General features: G+C 34.8%; 1 protein-coding gene across 1 annotated transcript; it reads left to right on the forward strand.

Moving 5' to 3' along the window:
- Positions 1-13,584: 13,584 nt before the first annotated feature.
- On the forward strand, positions 13,585-14,685 carry LOC131619360 (uncharacterized). Its single transcript, XM_058890465.1, has one exon. The coding sequence runs from the start codon at positions 13,585-13,587 to the stop codon at positions 14,683-14,685; it is 1,101 nt and encodes a 366-aa protein (XP_058746448.1).
- Positions 14,686-22,840: the final 8,155 nt, after the last annotated feature.

The raw sequence follows: 22,840 nt of genomic DNA on the forward strand, positions 1-22,840 counted from the left end.
TGATTGCTAATCTTTATTTCTTTGATTAAATATTTCTTATTTCGAGAACAATTCAACCATAGACATAATTCGAACTATCATCAATAACAACCTTTTTCGACTATGTCCTAGGATCAATCTAGTCGATCCTGCGAATAACCAAATCATATTTATTATAGTTTGGAAGACTAGCGTTTGTTTACCGGAAATCACCGTAAACAACGGGTGCCCGTGTTTATTTTCTGATTCACGTGGTTTGGAATTTTGCATTAGGCCTAAAAGCACGGGCAGTGTTTTTTCACACGGGTGCCCGTGCTTTTCCACTGTCTTGATGTCTTTTTTGTGCTTTCCCTTGGCTTTTCCACACAGGCAGTGTTTTTTCACACGGGTGCCCGTGTTTTTCCTCCTGATTCCTCATAAACTTCCATCTCTCCGCCTTCCAAAGTCCCCTAATTGCGTCCATTGTTTCCTCTGATCAAACACATCAACCTGAAACACTAACACTACCAAACAAAGGCATAAAGATGCTCTTTTGATATACACTTTAAACAAAATGCTATGCAATACTATAAATTAATAAGCATGAAGAACTTAACATAAAAGCAATAAAACAACCGAATGTGTTACCGAAATGATGAATTTTTGCAGGATAAACGACAGAAACTTAATAGAAATGGTGACCGATCATAGAACAAGAAGGATAATCAAGGATAAATGTCAGCATCATCATCTCCATTCCCAAGCATAGAAGTCAGAATCTTCATCATCTCTAAGGTGAGTTCCATAGTTAGGAATGTCGGTAGGATTTAGGGAATCTTGCATGATCATGGGTTTGATTGAGATAACAATGTTGCATGCTTGATCATTTGATGTAAATTGTGTTCTTCTGATGCCATTACCTATTTAGAATACTGATATGTGTTTGGAAATGATGGGTGATGCATTGGGATGGAAAAATGGATGTTAGAACCCTAAAATCCATGTTCTGCACTGTCAGGTTCGCTTAAGCGAACTCTGTGTTCGCTTAGCGAATGCCTGCAGACTGCACCAGAATTATGTTTCACTAAAATGGTCATAACTTGAATTCTACAACTCGAAACGGAGCGCCGTCGGAAGCGTTGGAAAGGTCTTTAGTGCTCTTTGTGTTCTTGCTCAGAAACCATACCTTTAGTTCAGGGATAAATTATGGTACATGAATAGGTATTGCATGATATTGGAATAAGCCTAAATAGCCTTGAGTTTATGTCTATAAGATGTTACCCTTGTGTTGAACTTAGGCCAGGGTGTTTACCTTGATTATGCTACAATTGATGAAATATTATCTATAACTAACCCAATTTCGTACTATATAACGTTCATGGTGAATGCATGTTAGAAATTTGGGGACTGGTTATGTACCTTGCGTTTTTTGGTTTTTCTGAATGCTGCTGAGTTCGCGTAGCGAACTTTGGCTCGCTGTAGCGAAAGGTCCTGGGAGTTTCTGAGAATTACTCGTTCTAGCGAATCGGGGCTTCGCTGGCAGTTCGTGTAGCAAACTAACCTATACTTAGGAGGCTTTTGCTTCTGTTTGGGTTCGCTGTAGCGAACAGAAATTCGCATAGCGAACTAGTCTGATGCATAATTTATACTTTTCCCTCTTGAGTGCAGTTTCGTTCCGAATTGGGAACCGAAAGCCTCTTGACTTGGATTGAGAATTATCATGGAATCAATTGATTAAATATATGTTTCTATGATGATTGAGTGCATGATTACACTATTGTTATGACATTGGTATGCATGTTTGAATGAGTATGAATCACATGTAATATTATGTATAATTATGCATTGTTTCCCGTTTATTCCGGTTGAACATTCAGATATGATTGCCTGTGTGATGGCTTATACCGTGTTGTGTGGTCTCAATGATGTGTATATATGCTTGAATCGGAGTAGGCCTGGATAATAGAGGGTAAATCGCTTAAGACCACGACAATTGTTGTGTGATCTTTAGTCCGTGCCTTGTTGTGTGATCTTGGATACCTTGTTGTGTGATCTGGGTATGTCTTACGCACCTGAGCTACCATTGTGATGCGCTGAGAGGGTCTTCTATGGCGTTTCCTCTAGCATGTAAACATTTGCGTGCTTGGTATGATGAGGTAGTGGTACCATATAGGATGCACTTTTCAGTAAACTCACCTCTAGTGATGTCACGTAGATAATCACTAGGCTTTCACCCGGTGGGCTTGTGTAGTCATTATGGCGTATTTGCACTAGCGCTTAACGCATTTGCGTATAGATGATTGATGGGGCTGTGATGCCACTTAGGCAAGGTTACAACAGGAAAACTCGTCGCGGATGGAATTCCATGTAGGAATGATTCGTTTCATCTAGCGGTGTGCATGTGCAAGTCTTTTGACGCGTAGGCACAAGAGGTAACTCACCGAGGGTGTGGATGCGTAGTCTATGTAGCAGGCAAGTAAACTTACTCATGGATTCCTCGTACATGGGTACGGGTCTGCATATTTGTTTATACTTGGATTGTGCTTGTTGTTGTTGCTTCATCGGATAGTTATGGGACTTCCAATGGTGGCGTTACCTTGTTTGTACTTGTACCTAGCCGTGAGGAAAACCCGGATTCTCGGTGAATCCGTTTGATTGTATGCACCCTGTAGGACCGAGTGAACCCATAAGATAGGAGAACTCATTGAGATTTAGTAATCTCACCCCAATCCTCTTAATATTTTTCAGGAACAGGTTAGAAGTAGGCATATTGCTTGACGGATTGCTTGAAGCCTGTGGACAAGCAGATGGCAGGATCACCTAATCAAATTTATCTTTCCGTTGTGCATTGTTGAGGACAAGTTGATTATATACATTTAGTGGGAAACTTGATTTGTATATGATTTTAATTTCTTGTCTTTATCGCTTATGTATGTTTCTTGTACCATTTATAACATCACTACATATTATTCTAGACATAAATGTACGGGGTGTTACAACTGGTGTGGTGTATATTGTTCTAGTGATGTGCAATTAGCTTATGATTTTTCAAAAACTATGAAGATTGATAAATTTGTATTCTTAAGGAAAAAATGTAAGAATAACGTCTTTCCCATAAATCAATTACTTCCTCCGTCCCAAAATAAGTGTCACATTTACTTTTTAGGTTCATTGAATATTTAATGTATTTAATCTGTATACAGACTAGATACATTAAATATTCAATGAACCTAAAAAGTAAATGTGACACTTATTTTAGGACAGAGGGAGTAATTTCTTAAGTTTGTTAAAGACATGTTAATTACTAATGGCAGTTGGTTAGTTATTGATAGTTAATTGTTTAACCAGTGGCGGATCCAGACATTTTGTGTAATGAGGGCAAAAAAAATGATATAGTAAATTTCTTTTATTACATAAAAAAGAATTTATAATATTGTAAATTAAAAATACAAAGTTTAAACTTATTCAATGACACTTGTAAAATTATCATTAATATTATTTTAATTAATAAATTAAAATTATTTTCAATTATTTTTAAATATATATTTTGATGAATTAATATTATGGTTTCATTAAAAATAAAATAAAAATCTTAAAGTAAGATTTAATAGATGTAAATGTTTATGTAAACAACATAAAATAACTATATATTTGTTTGTTAATTGAAAAATAGATGAAAGTAATTACTCAAAAAAAGAGAAGATGATAAAACTAGAAAAAATAAAATAGAAGTAAAATAATGTTAAAAAGATAGTCTTTTAACGCATTCCCTTTCTATTAGTTAAAATTTTATATGAAATCTATTAAATTATTTGAATTTCTATAAATTGTAACCAATAGAAAATGTGTTGGACAATATAATCTCATAGTTTTTTAAGTGAATGGTAGGTTAGGTAAGGAAAAAAATAGGAAGGTAAGATTTTACTTTACAAATTATAAAGAGAGTAATAAAATTCTATAGCTCAGTTTGAATTTTATAAAATATAAAAGACCCAAACACATAAACAGCAAGATAAGATATAATTATTTGAATAAAGAATAAGAAAAAGTGTGATAGAGTGGATAAATCATAGAAAAATTGTGGGGGCAAATTTCTCTAAATTTGGTACAGTGAGAAAGAATACTAGCATTGTCAAAGAGAGAGGTAATTAGATGGTGGGGGCTTAAGCCCCCATATTAATGTACATACATCCGCCCCTGTGCTTAACTAATAAGTTACTTATATATATATATATATATATATATATATATATATATATATATATATATATATATATATATATATATATATATATATATATATAGAGAGAGAGAGAGAGAGAGGAGGAGGATTATATTTACTCCAAGAGTAAGTGTTGAACACTTACTCCAAATTTTAACCCTTGATTTTCATTAATCTAATGGTTTTAATTGATCATTTAATCTAATTATTTTTGGAAATATTTTTCTATATAAAACTTTAATTAAAACCATTGGATTAATGATAATCAATGGTTATGATTTGGAGTAAGTGTTGAACACTTATTCTTGGAGTATATATATATATATATATATATATATATATATATATATATATATATATATATATATATATATATATATATATATATATATATATATATATATATATATATATATATATATATATATATATATATATATATATATATATATATATATATATATATGGGACGACTCAAGTGAGAACACTTGGTTATTATGAGAAATGAGAACAATGAATCACGACCATTAAATTTTGATTTTGTTGATTTTAATGGACTTGATTGGTTTCTCTTTCTATCTTGATTTAAAATAAATATTAAGGATCTTAGAAAGAGAAACCAATCAAGTCCATTAAAATCAACAAAATCAAAATTTAATGGCCGTGATTCATTGTTCTCATTTCTCATAATAACCAACTCACTTGAGTCGTCCCCATATATATATATATATATATATATATATATATATATATATATATATATATATATATATATATATATATATATATATATATATATATATATATATATATATATATATATATATATATACATATTTATTGTATTTTGTTTTGAGTTTTGTAAAATGCTTTCGGATTATTCTTCATTCCTTCATAATTATTGTTTCTGCTACGCCAGCACCTCTCTTTTTTTTATTACTTGCTTCGTCTCACACTAGATGTCATCTTTCATATTTTTATTTGTCTCAAATTATTTGTCTATTTAGAATATCAATATGTTATTTATTATGTCTTTCCACTAATTTACCCTTATTTATTCTATTTTAATTCATGTAATTACTCCACTACTTATTATTAATAAGGTTATTTTAGTAAATGAGACTTATTTTATCATTAACATTAACATAATTAATCATTATTTTAAAAAGGGTCCTGCTAACCGGGGGCACTGGATAAGGAGTATTAAATGATGTTTAATTAAATTATTATTGTTTTGAAATAAATGATGATTACACATATTTAAATATTAAATTGACTTAAATTAATTTTGTTCACTCTCTCTTTCATAACTTTATTTCAATATTATTATATTTTAATATGAGAACATAATTTACTAGAAACAAACTTAAAAACTCTTAAAATATTGCAAGAAAAGTAAAATAATAACTAAAAAATCAAATAAAAATTTAAATTCAATGTAAAGATTCAAATATTATGATGAAATATAAAAAAATAAGATAACACTTTATCCATAATATATTTTTTTAAATATGAAATGGAAAAGTAGTGTTTTTTGTAATTAAAAAATATTAGGCATTGAAAATGAAATATGCAAAAGCAACCGTAAATAAAAATGAAAAAAATGAAAAGTAATAAATACGGAGTAATATATAATATGTAACGTCTTAATTTTTTCCTTTATGGCTCAATTTTATTTAATTTTTGGTCTCAAATAATACTATTAATAAGCTCTTTTTTAAATAATATCAATGAATCTATAGTGTAATTAGTGATCCTTATCCAGTGCCCCCGGGGCACTAGTTAGCATTGTCCTTTTAAAAAATGTGAAAATCTCAAAGAGAACACTTATTGTGAGATGAAAGGAGTTGTAAGTACTCTTTATTGATACATTAAATAAAGGGTTAAATATGTTTTAGGTCCCTGTAAATAACCCAAAAAATGCTTTTAGTCCCTCTAATATTTTTGTTCAAACAATGGTCCCTCTAATATTTTCCGTCCCTATTATGCATCCCTGCCGTCAATTCCACTTAACAGAAGCTGACGTGGAGCTTGACCTGGCATTTTTTTTAATAAACACGTCAGCTGTAATTTCCACGTTTGCAATCAATGTAGCAGCATAAATTTACATCCCCTTGCAGTATCACGTTATTGCCCTGTTCTTCTTCTTCCCCAAATTGACGTTCTAGGGTTCCCAACAAAGTTGAAACTCCATCTTCTCTAGAAATCGAGCTCCATCGTCTGCTTCTCTCATGTCGTTTTCCAGAAACTAGGCTTCACATCCTAATAGTGGGTCGGCTTCTGTTCGCTCCAGGCGAGTAAGGAAGTGTGGATGTGAAGCACGAATGGTTTCATACATTTGCAAGAATGGTCGAAACAGGGGTAGGCTCTTCTGGAGGTGTCCCTTTTGGCAGAGTGGAGATACATGTGATTTATTTATATGGGACGAAGATATGGTTGAAGACTACGATGTTGGTGTCGAATCTGTAGATGTCAACAAGCAAAAGGAATTGGAGACCATTGAATTGATGAGAGAGAAGTATCAAGCCTCGAAGAAGAAGAACATGAAGCTGCAAGGAAAGTTGAAATCAGAGGCATTGTGTGGAAAAATCAAGATGATGCTTTTGTTGGGTTCTATTATGATTAATGTGTTGGTGTTGTCCAAATGTAATTGTTGAATTATATCATTAGTGATTTGAATAGATAATTGTGTCTTTGGCAATGTAGTTCCTATGTCATTTTGTAAGATTTAGTTATGTTTATTGTATTGTTGTTTATGAAGGATGAATTCTAAAGTTGATGTAAGGTTCTGTTTAATGAATTATTGTTGATGTAAGGTTCTGTTTAATGAATTATTGTTTGAAATTCAACAAAAGTTATCAAAATGTCATCATATGTTTATCATTAAATCCATAACAAATCCATTAAATGGACTGATATTGTACATTGGCCTAAAGGAAGTTTGCAACAAAAAACAACTTTGCAACTTAAGACCTATAGGAATTACAAGCATATGCCAAAATATTGCAGCAAACATAGATTGTAACTGTTACATAATTGTCAACACCAAACTTCTACAAAAAGAGATCTAAATAGTTTCCTCATTGAGTCAAATTTCTTTGAATGTCTTCCCAGGTTTTCATACCCTTCACGACTGGTGGTTCAGAATCATCATGGATCACAACTGGATCATCAAACTTTTGTCCTGGTCCCTTGATGTTTTTAGTCTTCACACTCTTAAGTCTTTCACTCTTTCTAGACTGCACCTGGCCCTCACTTTTGCTAGACTCCACCTTAGCACATTGCCCCTCAGTCTTTTTAGTCTGCACCTTGCCCTCACTTTTGCTGGACTTCATCTTTCCATCACTTCTGATAGACTGCACCTGTCCATCTCTTTTGCTAGTCTGCACCTTACCATCAGTAGGCTCCACATAATTCCTTCTTGCCTCTTTGAGAGCTTCCACCTAAAATTACATAGACATAAATTTCCAGCAGAAGAAGAATGTAACAACATTATTAAATTGCTTGCAGACATACAAATCTAGGACACTTACAGGATCTTTAAAAGCTGGCTTCACATGATGTTTTTTTACTTTTGGTACAGACCCAAAAAAAGTCTTTGGGCCAGCTTTTTGTGCAGCCTGCTCTTTTATGGGACTTAGATCAACATTCAGTGGTGGAATGTCAAGGACATTTCCTTCCTCATTGTTGATATCATTGAGAATTGCATCCAACACATCTGGATCTATTTCATCTAGATATTGTCTTCTATTTGGTGCAGACTCAGTAGGAACTTCTGCAGTTGGAACCTCAGTTGGTGGAACCTCAGCAGTGTGAACCTCAGTTGGTGGAACCTCAGCAGTGGGAGCCTCAGCAGTGGGAACCTCAGCATGAACTTCATTATTAGCCTCAGCAATTGGAGGTTCAGCAGATGGAACCTGTACAGATGCTTGACTTGGGGCATTCACCTTAGATCCCTTACCCTTCTTATTTAGATATCCTTTTGGTCTTCCCTGAAAACAATTACAAGAGAACAAATCAAGACAAATCATATAAAATAGATCAATCATATTTTCAATAAATAACACTAACCTTTTTTGGTTTTGGTTTAGGTTGCTCAGTTCCAGTTTGACTTGCTTGTGTGGGGACCACATTTTCATTGACATTTGGGTTGCTATGTAGAACAATCTGTTTGTTCTTCTTACATGTCTTTTTATTGTGACCATACTCCATGCATATCTTGCACCTATGAGTGGTATTAGATCTTCTCCACTTGGTTGCATTTGATTCATCAGGATCCCTTCTTCTTAGTTTTTTGGGTCTGCCTGGGCCTCTTTTGAACATTGGAGGGAAAATAACAGGATCATTTGTTTTAGGCCACTTGTTTTGACCATTCAAAGGGGTGATGCCCACCTCATAACACTTAACATAAGTTGATTTGTGATAGCACTGATGTACATAATCAATGGGATCATCTACTTTCCTATGGATGGCAGAAATGGCATGTCTACATGGTATGCCAATCAGATCCCAATAATTGCATGAGCAAGTGTGCTTAGCCAAGTCTACTACAAAACTATCAGTAAACATTACATGTGTAACTTGAAAGGTCAATTGTCCTGCATAAGTTGCAGTCCAACTTGCACTCTTTTCAATCTCTCTATCTAACCTCCTAAGTGGCTTAGACATGATTCTACCCTTATACCCAACTACTTTTTCCCTTAAGGTTGCAAACCTACCCATTAGATATGATCTAATCCATTCAAACATAGTTATGATTGGCTTATCCCTTTGAAGCAAAATTGTTGCATTAAAGGACTCACTTAAATTATTCATCAAGACATCACACTTACTATACAGAGGAAAAGCATGCTTACACCACTTAGCTTTTGGGATTGCTTCCAACCATTCAAAAGCATCATTGTTAGCTTCTTTGATCTTGAGCATGAATTGTTGATGAGCCTCCACATAAGTAGCCTTTGCTGCAGCCAGCATGAGATCCCTAAATAAGGTTCCCCCTCCAAACTTTTTCTTAAAGTTTGCATACAAGTGCCTTACACAAAACCCGTGTTCAAAAGCTGGATATTGCTCCTCAAAAACTTGTACAAGACCCTGAAACAACAATGAAACCATTACCACATATAATTATTAAGGAAAGACAATCAAATGAGGTATAGCCAAAAAATAGACATGCCTTTTGTTGGTCAGAAATGAAGCACCATCTTTGTTCACCAATATCTTGAAGTAGCAGCTCCATAAACCAACTCCAAGTGTCTTTTGACTCAGTTTCCACCACTGCAAAAGCTAAGGGTAGATACTGGTCATTTGGATCTCTCCCAACAGCTATTAACAGTATCCCACCATACTTGTGCTTTAGATGACATCCATCTAGTCCAATAAAAGGCCTACAAGCCAACTTCAGGGCTTTCTTTGTTCCATCAAAGCACACATAACACCTTTCAAATCTTGGTAGTAAACCTGTTCCTGGAGTTTGTATATTCATCTTGAAGGTGTTTCCTGGGGAAGCCCTTCTCAATTCAGCCCTATAAGACCACAATAGACTAAACTGTTTGCTAGAGTCCCCTTCAACTACCCTCTTAGCAATCTGCCTAGCCTTAAATGCCCTACATCCAGGGATTTCAGTTGCAAATCTCACTCTTACATCTTCAATTACTTCATTCAATTTCATTTTGCTAGTGTTTTTCATCCTATCAACAATTACTTTTGCCACCCATTCAGCTTTTGCACTCTTGTTAAAAAATTGTCTTCCACACTTGTGTTTATCAAACAATGTCTTGATCTTAAATGTAGTTGATGTTAACACTCTGCTACACAACACAGTGTAATTGCACTGTCCCTTCTCCTTGCAAACAACTCTACATCTCACTGCATCATTTTTCTCAAACCTGACATCCCTCCCATTCAGCACATTATGTTCAAGAATACAACTCTTGAACTGACTAAGTGATGAAAATTCCATGCCTACCTTGAACTTAAAATCTTTGCTTACACCATCTTCCTCATTATACCTAACAACCCTAGGCCTATCATCATCACTATCATCTTCAGCACCACTGTCAAGCTCATCAGTCAAATACTCATCTTCGATGACATGTTCCTTACCCATTTCAGGTGTAATCAAGCTAGGATTCATACACTGACTAGAGCCTGCAACATCTGGACCATTTGCTCTAGGTTGCTTATTGGGTTCATCCTTTTCAAAACCCTCATCAAAACCTTCATCAAAGGGATTCATCCTTTCTTCCTCATTGTCTTCAAACTTAATATCCTTCATTGACTCATCACTGGAACTCTCATCACCCTCATCACCCTTTGGTTCATCATCACCTTCATCCATTATGCCCTTCTTCCTCTTCCTTACATTCTCCATAAATGTTGCATCCCCTGTGCTTGGTATCTGCTCAACATATATTTCAATGTCACCTACTCCATTATAGACTGAAGCAGCCATCTCAAAAGCATCACTATCATCCCTAAATGGACTGAGGTCATTTTCTAGACTACCATCAGCATGCTTCCACCACATCCTAACTTTTTTGTAGTCAAAACCAGGATCCATGGACATAACCAAGTCACATGAGTCAAAAAACGACCACGACCCTGTGTCTTGACCAGTAAAGGCATAAACTTCCCCACCCTTGTATGTCAGATTTGATTCTTTTGCAAAAGCACCCTTAGTGTAAAATATTACCTTAAATGTACCCATCCCTAAAAAAACAGTGAAAACGACAATAAACTAAGGACCCACGAAAAACATTTTTTATACCAAACAGAGCTTTATAAAAGGGGAATAAAGTAATATACAACTGGTCCTACCTGGGATTCAATGTTGAGGGACCACAGCACTTTCACCTTTCAACCCGTGTTTGGGACCACAGAGATGTCGTGCGCAGAAAAAAAATACCGTTACTGCAACCATTACATACAAATCAAGTTAGTGGTGGAGAGATGTCGTTATCATATATAGTAATTGAAGATTGTTGTCATAAATGAATGGAAGTGGTGGAGAACAAACCTTCTCTTCGTGAAAAAAACCCTAGCAGAGAGTGTTTGAGAAGAAAGAGGAATGAAGATGAAACGTTACAGGCAGCTGGGTTTATTGCTTAGTTACTAATTTAATCTCCACATCAGCATATATTATTTTAAAAAAAAATTAAAAAAATGCCAGGTCAAGCTCCACGTCAGCTTCTGTTAAGTGGAATTGACGGCAGGGATGCATAATAGGGACGGAAAATATTAGAGGGACCATTGTTTGAACAAAAATATTAGAGGGACTAAAAGCATTTTTTGGGTTATTTACAGGGACCTAAAACATATTTAACCCTTAAATAAATAATGTATTTGGATAACATGTTGTCCAAATACATTATTTATTCCATGTATCTAAAAAGGAAATTTTTTCTTATAAATGAGATCGGAGATAGTATAATTTTTTTGTATTCAAGACCTCCTATTGACATTTCATGTACAAATCATTTTTAAAGGGTTAGTGTTTTGAGGAAATGGATCACATGCTGCCCTTTTTCTCTTGCTGTTTCTTGTGCCTTTTATCCAATAGTTCAGAATTAATTTTAAAAAATGAAATTGCTTTAGAAAGAACAATTTATGTTAATGAATGTTTAAGATAGAAACTGAATGGACAACACCAAAATATCGACAGGAGAGGATTCAGGTCCGTGTTTTGATGGTAACGTTCATGTAGTCCACATCACTTAAGAAATTGAGTTTAGGATATTATAAAAGATACAAACTTGACTAGTGTGAGTTGGGAAAATGCTAAAACAATAACTTTTTAGCGAAAAAAATTAAATTTACTTGATCTTTTAAATATAAATTTAAATATAAATGTAAATGAATAAAAATTGTCAAATCAATTATTACTTTTTAAAAACTGTATTATTAAAAAAAGAGTAATAAATTGTTTTAAAATAACGTGACACTGTAGGCCCTACTTAATCCACCAATTAGAATTTATACCATTAGAGACACTTTTCGAGCTTGGCAATAAGCTTTGGTTTTGGAGTTTGGTTAGATTTTTAATCAAATTTTGCTATTATTGATTAGAGGTTAAGGTTTTGTTGCAGTCAAGAAGTATATTTCGATTTTGGCATTCAATATTCATGTGATTGTTTCATCTCTGTATGCCATTGTTTCTGCAGCTCATACTTGTCAGTTGGGGGTGTTCAGCTTTGCATTGGGGATTGAATGTTTTCTACAACAAATCTTGTATTGGGGTGGGGTGGAACATATTGTTATTTGTAATAGGTTATGGCATATCAAATCTTGTGCCATCAGGGGTGGCCCTGAGAACGGGCTCGCGGGGCGGGAGTCCAGGGCCTCATAATTTTAGTGGCACCAAAAAAATCTTTTTTTTACCCCCTATATATATATATATTCAAAGAAAATATTTTAATATAAAAAAAATTATTAGAAATTATTTTAAAAAAATATTGATTAACAAAATTATAGGGACACTACAAAGTCAAAATTAATACCAGATTTTAATTTCTTATATAAATAAATTATAGAGTCGAATAAAATCAATTAATATATTCATAATTTTAATAACTACAAAATTTAATTGAGGAATTAAAAATAAAATAATTAAAATAATCATATAAACAATATTTTATATTATTGATATAAGTTAGGAATCTCTAACCTTGCCAATTTTGAATTCAAGTAGCATTATTAAGTTTTGGAAAGTTTTTATTCAATATGTTTTAGAGCAATTAAGTGAAATAATATTAGAATATATGCAATGTATATGTAACCCAACAGTATGAAAATTATTTAATATGTACCCAACGGTATTATTATGAAAGCTATATCAATTGAATTTTGTGGATATAAATTAAATTATTCATTGTATTAATTTTAATATCTATTGAATTTTATAAAAGGTTTATGAATTTTGTGTCAATATTATTCAACGGTATTAATTTTAATATCAATGAATTTTATAAAAGTTTCATGTTGATTTTCAATTTTCAAGATCAAGTTTGATTTGGTGTTCAAAGGCTTTTGGAACAAATTGATCAGAATTTAAGTTGAAGACTAAAAATCAACATCAGGTACTATTGTTCCATCTCTTTGATTACTTGAAATGTTGCCTAGAAAACAATTGTCTGGTCATCTAAAACGAAAAAGAAAGAAACAAATAGAAATTGATAATAAATCTCAAAAGGGTGCTATTCATAATTTTTTTGAAAAACACCCTACAATTTCTATTTCGAATGATGCAAATCTAGGTAATTTGAACCTTGAAGTTGAGAGTTTAGAAAATGAACAACTAAATAGGATTGTTGAAGAGCGAAATATTTTGGTTGAAAATAATGAAAATAAAGATGATGATGATGATGATGATGATGAAGCTGAAATTTTTGATGATGAAGGTTATAATAATGAAAATGAACATATCCCTTTTTTATGTTGATGAACAACATAACGAGTCTAGTCTATTGGACATTTATGATCCAAGAACATGGAATAACCTTAGTAATGACTTAAGAGATGAATTACTAAGAAATGGTCCTATAAGAGATGTGTCAATTGTGAATGGTCCTAAAGATACTTTTGGTAGACATTTCTCATCATCATGTTATATCCGTTATTGTTCTAATGGAGAAGAGCAAGATAGGAATTGGCTTGTTTATTCAAAAGAATTGGATAGAGTTTTCTGTTTTTGCTGTAAGTTATTTGGTACAAGTAGTAAAATGAATCGCTTAGCAAATGAAGGTTTTAATGATTGGAAACATATTTATGAAAGGCTTAAAGAACATGAATCAAGCGGTGCACACATGTCTTTCATGAGTAAATGGATTGACTTACAAATTAGATTTAAAAAAAATATAACAATTGATAAACATCTTCAAGAGCTTTTAAGAAATGAAAAAAGGCATTGGAAAGATGTATTACTTAGGATAGTTTCTGTTACTAGATATCTAGCTGAGCAAAATTTAGCATTTCGTGGAAAAAATGAGAGGATTAATGTGGAAAACAATGGAAACTTTCTTTCTCTTGTTGAAATGATTGCTGAATGGGATCCTGTCATGCAAAAACATTTTGAACGAATTAAGAATAATGAAATTCATTACCATTATCTTAGTCATAAGATTCAAAATGAATTGATTAACATGTTAGGTAATGAAGTCAAAAGTGCAATAGTCGAAAAAATCAAAGAAGCAAAATATTTTTCTGTGATTCTTGATTGTACTCCTGATGTAAGTCATCAAGAACAAATGACTCTAATTATACGTTGTGTGGATGTTTCTACAAGTCCAATAAAAATTGAAGAGTTTTTTGTAGAATTTTTGAAAGTCTATGACACAACAGGTCAAGGATTGTTTGAAGAATTAAAAAATGTATTAGAAACTCTTAGTCTAGATATTAATAATGTGCTTGTAAAAGTTCGGTTTATTCCGGCTTTTCCCTTTGTATTAATTTGTGCACTCCTAGTGCCATATTTTAATATAACTTCTATTGCTTATCAAAAAAAAATGTGAGAGGACAAGGATATGATAATGAATCAAACATGAAAGGTAAACATCAAGGTGTACAAAGAAAATTATTAGATATTAACCCTAAGGCATTATACACACCATGTGGTTGTCATAGCCTTAACTTGACACTTTGTGTGCCACTTTATTTGGTCTTTTAAAAAAAAAAAATTAGCCACTTTCAGTAAGTTATCCAACTATAATCACCCATTGACTAAAAACTTCTTAATGCAACAAAAGTATCTCCTCACGTGTCGTTATGTACGAGAATGCGTTGACTATACTGCCCAAGCAACAATGCATCGTCATGTTCGTTACAACTGTTGCTGACTAAAAATACTGTATCTAAGTGCAATAGTATCTTCTCACGTGTTCAGGTGCCTTTGCATGTAAATAAACAATGGGCAATAAGTTCTGACGAAACAATGGGCAAGTAGCTTTGACCATAGTTTTAATATGCTGCTATTGTAGTTGTGAGTGTTGTTATGATAAGTATTGTTGTTATTGCAACATTAATATTTATCGAAACATATCTGAAAAACACCGTTGAAAAATACTTAAAGTTAATACTTTTTATTTTATTTGAAAACTGTTAAGATTTGTGATTCTAAAATTTTCATTTTTAAGAAAGTGAACAATTATAAGTAAAATTGTTAGATGTGATTCTTAATACGATCAAGAATGTGATTTTAATTCACACCGTAATAAAAATATTTTAATTCACATCGTAAAGATTAATTGTGCTTCTTTGATCTTTCTTATCTCCACACAAATCAGTATCTGAATAGTAAATAACCGTAGCTTCTTTGCTTTCACAATCTCGTTGAAACAGAATTCCACAATTTATTAATCTTTTTAAGTATCGCAAGATTCTTCTTGCAGCCTTCATGAGTGACACATTTAGTTCACTCATGTATCTGCTCACCAATTCAAGAAGATGATTGTTATATCTTGTGCCACAACCTAAACACAGACACCATACTCCGACTTGCATTTGACAAATCTCAATTCGACTAAGTATGAGTCAATTTTCGTGTTACATCTCCTATGTGCATGTTTGAGATCATAAAGGGCTTTGTACAACTTGTACATTTTCCTTGCTTCCTCCTATATCACAAACCCAAGAGGTTGTGTGACATATACCTCTTTATCTAAAGGACCATTCAAAAATGCAGATTTCACATCTAAGTGAAATTTCGGCCAGTCTTGCATACATGCCAAGGCTACCACCAATATGACAATCTTCAATCTTGTGACTGGTGCGTATATCTCAGAGTAGTCGAGTCCTGATCTCTGAAGAAATCCTCGAGATATTAATCTTGCCTTGTGTCTTTCTATCGACTCATCAGCATTGTGCTTTAACTTGAAGACCCACTTCACTTTGATAGTTTCTATGTGTGATGGCAATTTGATTAACACCCATGGGTTATTTCTTTCAATCGCTTGTAACTCTTCGACCATAGCTGACTTCCACTATTTATTCTTTAAAGCCTCACTATAGTTGATTAGTTTAGCACCTGCAAGTAAAGCAAAATGAACTAATTCTTCATTTGGTGTGACTTCATCATCACCAACCACTTCACAGTCTTGAAGTCTTGCTGGAAGAACTCTAGTTCTCTAAGGTCTTTTGGCTTGTGCTAGCCACACCCTCTCGATTATCTGCTTCGACTTTGACTTCAAATGGAATATCGACAATTACTTCGACTTCGACCTCATTTCTTGTTTCATCGAAACCATACCTCATTAATGGCATGTCAATTGCATCACCAGAACTCCATTACCATGAAAAATTCTAATCAATCATAATATCTCAACTCATCAAGATCTTCTCATTAATTGGATTAAACAACCTGTATGCACCAATTTTGAGATATCTTACCAGAATCATAGGTTCCCTCTATTCATCAAGCTTCCTTCTTCTCGCATCAGGAACATACTTGTAACAAATAGATCCAAACACCTTCAAATCACCTACTGATGGTCGTTTTCCACCCCACACTTCTCCAGGAACCTTATTCTTCAATTTCTTTATAGGACACCTATTCATTATATAGACATCAGTGGTGACTGCTTCACCCCATAAGAACTTTGGCATATTCTTCTTTCTCATATTCCATTATGTTGAGGCGTGTAAGGAGCAGTTACCTCGTGATCAATACCATGTTCTGCACATAATTCTTCAAATATCTTGGATGTGTATTCTCCACCTCCATCTGCTCGCAGAACTTTGATCTTCTTTTCACTATGGGTTTTGAAAAGTAACTTGAATCTCTTAAAGATTTCAAATACTTTGTCCTTTCGCTTGATCACATATATCCAAAGCTTTCGACTATACTGTCATACCCCAAAATTCGCCCACCACATTTTTATATTCAAGATCATCCAAGTATCAACAGCTCAAGATCTAAGTGGATGCACACTCTCCTAAACAAACAACCCATAGCTAGGGTTTTTGCTTCTCTTTAAGAAAAAATAAAGTTCTCACAATTCAAGTGGACCTCATAACCTCTCATGTGCCTCAAAGGATCCTCATGCCAATTTTCAAGCTCTGATTCAAAAGATTGCTCACCCAATGGCCCAAACGATCAATAATCGACTGGTTGACCTAAAAGTCAAACTATGGTCAAACCACAGTCAAAACTTCTGATTTTTGGTCAACATCAACATTTTGAAGTCACATTCATCATTTGATCAAGGGTTGATCATGATTCATCAAGAAAAGCTCATAAAACAACAAAACTCATAGTTTCTAAATTAAGGTTTTGAACTAAAAGTCGACCCAACTTTGACCAGACATATCTCTCTCATACTTCCTCAGAAATTCCTCAAACAAAGCTCATTCTCAAGGAAATTTGATTCTCTACAACTTTGATGTTGGGCCCAAGGTCAAGAAATGCTTCCGTATAAGAGATATGAGCAAATACATTAGAGGTCCTTCTAGAAGATCGCAAAAAGCTGTTTTTTGTCAGGAGCAATATCATCAAGATAAAATCTCCAAATGAAAAATATGTTCCAAAGTGGCTTTTAGAGGACATCTTGGGCTTTCCAAAAAGTCCTAGATCACCTTCATATGATGAGTATTAACCAAGTTATGAATTGTAGAAGTTGGTCAATTTTTGAGAAAAATGCAAAAATAGCAAATGGGCAATTTGAGTTTTTGAGCTATTGGGCCTAAGGTTTGTGACCCAAAACGTGTATGTGACATGTTAGAAGCCTTCTAAGCCCATTGGTGCATAAGCATGATTTTTATTCTATTTATCTTTGATTTTATTTTATTTAAATAAAATTAAATCAAAATAAATCCAAATAAATAAGATAAAAATCAAATCTTGGTAGATGGCGCATGAATTGGTTCCTTTCAATCAGAAATATATCAAATATCATCCTTGGGCATCAATAAAATCAATTGATCTTAATTAAACATAATTGGAGCAAATATAGAAAGATTTGATGAAAATCTCAATCAAAGATTCAAAGGGCCAAATCTTGGGTTTCTTGACAAACAAATGACCTAATTATCATGCTCTATTTATACACTACATGATCAGACTCCTAGGGGACAAAAAATAGGATTGGAGGAGACAAGGACTAGGGTTTCTAAACTTCCAAGTAATCAAGAAACTAGGGCACGTGAAAAAACTCTTCTCAGCAAGTTGCAATCGATTCCAAGCACTCCATCATCATCCTGAAGGTCCCAGGAGTACATTCATAGCGTCCTCGAAGCCCTAAGCATCTTCAAACGTTCTCCCTAGCTCTCACCGGTTTGCTTACATTCTTGAATTTCAAACTCCTTATTCTTGCAATTTAAATGACTAACGTGCATATATTCGTGGTCCTGATGTTGTTTAGAGTCAGTTAGAGTCCTCGTTTGCAAGATTTGATGCCGGAACGAGAAGGTGCCATTGTTAGGGCACCGAGGTTATTTATCCTTGTTCTCATAATTGCAGGCAGTTTCAGACCCTGGTAGTGCCACCATGAGATTCGCAGGGCCTGATATAGTTAAACTGGGTGTTTGTTTTTTTGCTTTGCGCTATGTTTTTGCAGGATCGACTTTCTTGCTCGTCGGAGAAGACGATGGAACATCACTGTTCCGGTGACCCTGTGATGATGACTTGTTGACCATGATGGTGTGGCGCTCCCATGTATTCTGATTGGCTCCTTCAAAAAACCTCCTGGGCCCAGTCAGCGTCTTGGAACGGTTGACTCATATGCGTGGCATGGTTCTCGATTCTGATTTGCAGGTACATAAGTGAGTGGGTCCCACAACTGAGTTTGCCTTGGAGAACATCAGGAGCGTTGATTGATTATGATCCAATGAATGTAAACGCTTAACAACATAGTCCAGCAGCTTAGATGGCTTGTGCATCCCTTTGATGACCAGTGGAGCCCCAGTTCGAATCCTGGTTCTTTCAGGGTTAACCAACCGGTCAAAGCTCGATTAGACGGTAACCCTAAAATTCAATTTATTTTATTTCTCTTTTCGTATTATTACTTATGTCAGACTTGCTGCTTTATTGGGATTTATATTGATTGCTTTTTCTCCCCCATCCCCATGACTTATTATGTAACTGTTCATGGTTTGTATTGCTTGGCCTTGAAGGCACTTAACCTTGTTTATATTACTGCGTGGTTAGTAATTTAGGGAGTGTAACTTATGAACTGAATTTAGAATAATTAATTTTACAAGATAAATTATTTTGAATTAATCACGTGATTGTGCACCCACACACCTTTTATGGTACCCCTCTTGTTGCCTGTTGCCTTGTTGCCTTTTGTTTTTCACTGCAGAATAGCCAAGTCCCTCGAATACGAGGATACCTCAGCAATATTGCCCTCGGTTCATTCTTAAGATCATAAGTCCCAATGATGCTGCCTTCAATTCACTAATATGATCTCGTCCCTCGAAGTTGCCTACAAAATGCTGAGGTGTCCTCTGGTTGTCTAAATAATGATGGCTATTCTAATCCTTCCCTTAGACTACCTGCCCCTCTATAACATGGACAGTCTTATGGCGAACGATAATTGCGACGACCCTTCAACCTCCAAATAAAAGGACTTCCTACCCTCTTATGGTATGGATAGCCCTGAAAGACTAAAAGAATCTTTTTACAAATATCAAGGTAATTTGCCCTTAATTGCATGCTCTGATTTAAATTCCCTTTTCTACCCTTTTCTTAAAAAACTTCAATAAGGCTACGCTCATTTACGAGCTAAAGTCCTTATTTTTCTTCTTCTATATTTCTAAACTTTTGGTTTCAAAACTAAAGAGCAAAGCAAATAAGAGCCCATGGAAAACCATGGATGCAAAGGGTGCCTTACACCTTCCCTTTGTATAAATTACCCCCTGAACTCAAGATTTCTTTGAAAAGGTTTTTTCTGTTCTTTTAGCCTTTCATTAATTTGGATAAAATAAAAGTCGGTGGCGACTCTTGCTTACCGCACATTTCAATAAAGTCAGTTCACCGTATTACAGAACTGGCGACTCTGCTGGGGATTTTTCGAATAAAAGAGGGGTTACCTTAAAAGTTTAGGATTACTTAAATGTTTTTATTGTTTGCTTTGCTTGCTTTATTTTTCAGGGCTGTTTTGGGAATTAAATGAAGGACAAATCCTACACCCGGATTCAAGAACACCTAAGATAGGAAGTGGCATAGTCATGGCGACCTCCTTCATGTATGAGGAGGATTGGTCAATATGAGAGTTCACGCTTAAGTTAGGCCTCTATGGGTGTTTGCATGCTTCTCTTGTATGAGGGAGGTTCGTGCGGATATTTGTGGGTGAGTCGGAGCTTAAGGACCTTTAGTTACCTTTAACCCATCTTGACTTTTAGGAACGTAGTGAGGGGACTACTCTTGATGTATGTTGAGAGCATAGTCGCTACCCGATACTACAGCTCAAATAGGTTCTTTCTCAAAGTATCATTGCATGGTATGTATGTATCATGTTCGAGGGTGCTTTAGGAGGGCTGACAATTCTGGGTAACTCGGTAGAACCCGTTGCTGATATCATTCTTATCCTTAAAAGTACCTTTGGGAAGGGTAGTTACCTGGTCATACTTCACGCAAGCCTTTAAACCTAAGGACATTTGTGTGACTTGCTTGTGTGTGCTACTAACCCTTCATTTCCTTGCAGGAACTATTTGTAGGACTTGTCCGTCCTTATTACTTTATGCTTCACCTATTGCATTACATCCGCATAACATCATGACATCATGACATCATGACATATCATATTAACTAACCCTCTCAAGGATCTTAGGGATCTAGGGCGCACAATTTCAGGTGCTCTTATCAAGGACGGAAATGCTATCTAGGGGCAAGAGGATTTACTTTCCTCTGGCCATATGCCTTCCAAATCAAAGACACCGTACCTATCAAGGGGCAAAAGGATTTATTTTCATTTGGCCGTATGCCTTCCAACTCAAATACATAGTACCTATCAAGGGGCAAGAGGATTTATATTCCTCTAACCATGTACCTTCAAATTCAGAGATATCCCGAATCAGAGGCGATGACCCACTCAGTATGGTGAGCTTGATTCTCAAAGAAGGACATTCAAAGGCAAAAACCAAGATTCTTCAGACGAAGCAGTGACCAATTATTTCCTAATGTCGCAAACTAAATTTCCTAAAGATCCTTGAAAACATCGCATCTACATTCATAAACATTGCATATCAGGTTTCCGCAATAGGCTTCCCATTCTCTCTCGCTGTTTATTTTAGCATAAATGGATCTCGAGCAATCAGTCAAAATATTCAGGCTCAGAATATCTGGTTCCAAGTTTTGATTCTGAACATGGCCAAGGGGCAAGACGAGTTGAAAAACCTTGTTAACCCAGAAGAAAAAGGATCAGCATATGCAGCAAAGTTTTCTCCATTGCACATGCCATTGACTCAAACTCTGCAACAATTGCTCAACCAGAACTTGAAAACCCTATTACCTCCATATTCAAGTCCTGCCAATCCCGCTCTTGGGAACAAGTACAACGCAAGATGTGCTTATCAGTCAAATAGTCCTGGTCATGATACAGAGGATTATGGACCATTGAAGCATAAGATCCAAGATTTAATCGAAGACAAGATTGCTGATTTCAATTCACCTGAGGGACCTCATATGACTGATGTTGCGCATAACCAGAAAGGCCTTGATGAACGCAACCAATTTGCGGGGGCAATTCTGATCTCTACACCAGCTCCACAAACAATGACGCAAGCCAGATGCACCTAAGCGTCAATTCACCAAAATTAATATGACATTGGCTCACGCATTACAACATCTATTGAAGATCGAATTGATTACTCTGAGGGACCCTCCTAAGAATCCTAACACCTACACTCCTGGCTATAAGCCCAATGCGAGGTGCCCGTACCATTCCAACAGTCCTGGGCATTACACAAACAATTGCTGGACATTGAAGAATCAGATTCAAGATCTGATCAATGACGAAGAAATCAAATTCAACCCTCCTGAAACTCCTGTGGTGATCACCGCTCCTATGCCTAGTCATGACAAGACTGATTGACGTCTAGACGGATGAACTTTTGGATCATTAGATCTACTATCATTTGCAAGTTCCTTTTCTGTTTGTTTAAACATTTGACTCATGATAGACATTATCTGTTTTAATAATCATCATCAGTGCATTGCATATGTTTTCTTGAATAATTTATTTCGCTATCACTCATTTTAAGTTATGTATTTACTTTGCATATGTTTCGTGATATTCAACTCCTGCTAAACTGTAATCCTTTTGAAGGAGGATGACGAAAATGATACCGCAACCTCATATAGTATGCTTTTGAATAGACTGTGCTGACGATGTACAAGCATTGTTTCAATTCCTAAACAGTGGAGATATAAGGATGTCAATCCCTCGTAAACCCTTTTGAGTCTAAGGAGTAGAAGTTTTCTTTCGTATGCAATTTAAAACCCTCAAACATAACCTGGGGCAGGGTAGTTACTCAGTTAACTCAATTATACTAGCTGCTGTTTACATAAATAATGATGGGTTCCCGTAACCATTAAGTCAGGCAGTCAACATCTATCAGAAGAAAAAAGCTATTAAGTCGAAACCTATGAAGGAGACTTATCAAAAATTGAAACATCCCGCTGACTGTAATCTCAAAATAAACAGTTCAGGCAAAAGTTAGGGATAACAAAGT

This window comes from Vicia villosa, linkage group LG7 (assembly GCF_029867415.1).
Source record: "Vicia villosa cultivar HV-30 ecotype Madison, WI linkage group LG7, Vvil1.0, whole genome shotgun sequence".
In the NCBI taxonomy this organism is placed as follows: domain Eukaryota; kingdom Viridiplantae; phylum Streptophyta; class Magnoliopsida; order Fabales; family Fabaceae; genus Vicia; species Vicia villosa.

Excerpts from the sequence above, each read along its gene's own strand:
- LOC131619360 (XM_058890465.1), top strand. The coding sequence starts at position 13,585 with ATGAAAATGAACATATCCCTTTTTTATGTTGATGAACAACATAACGAG.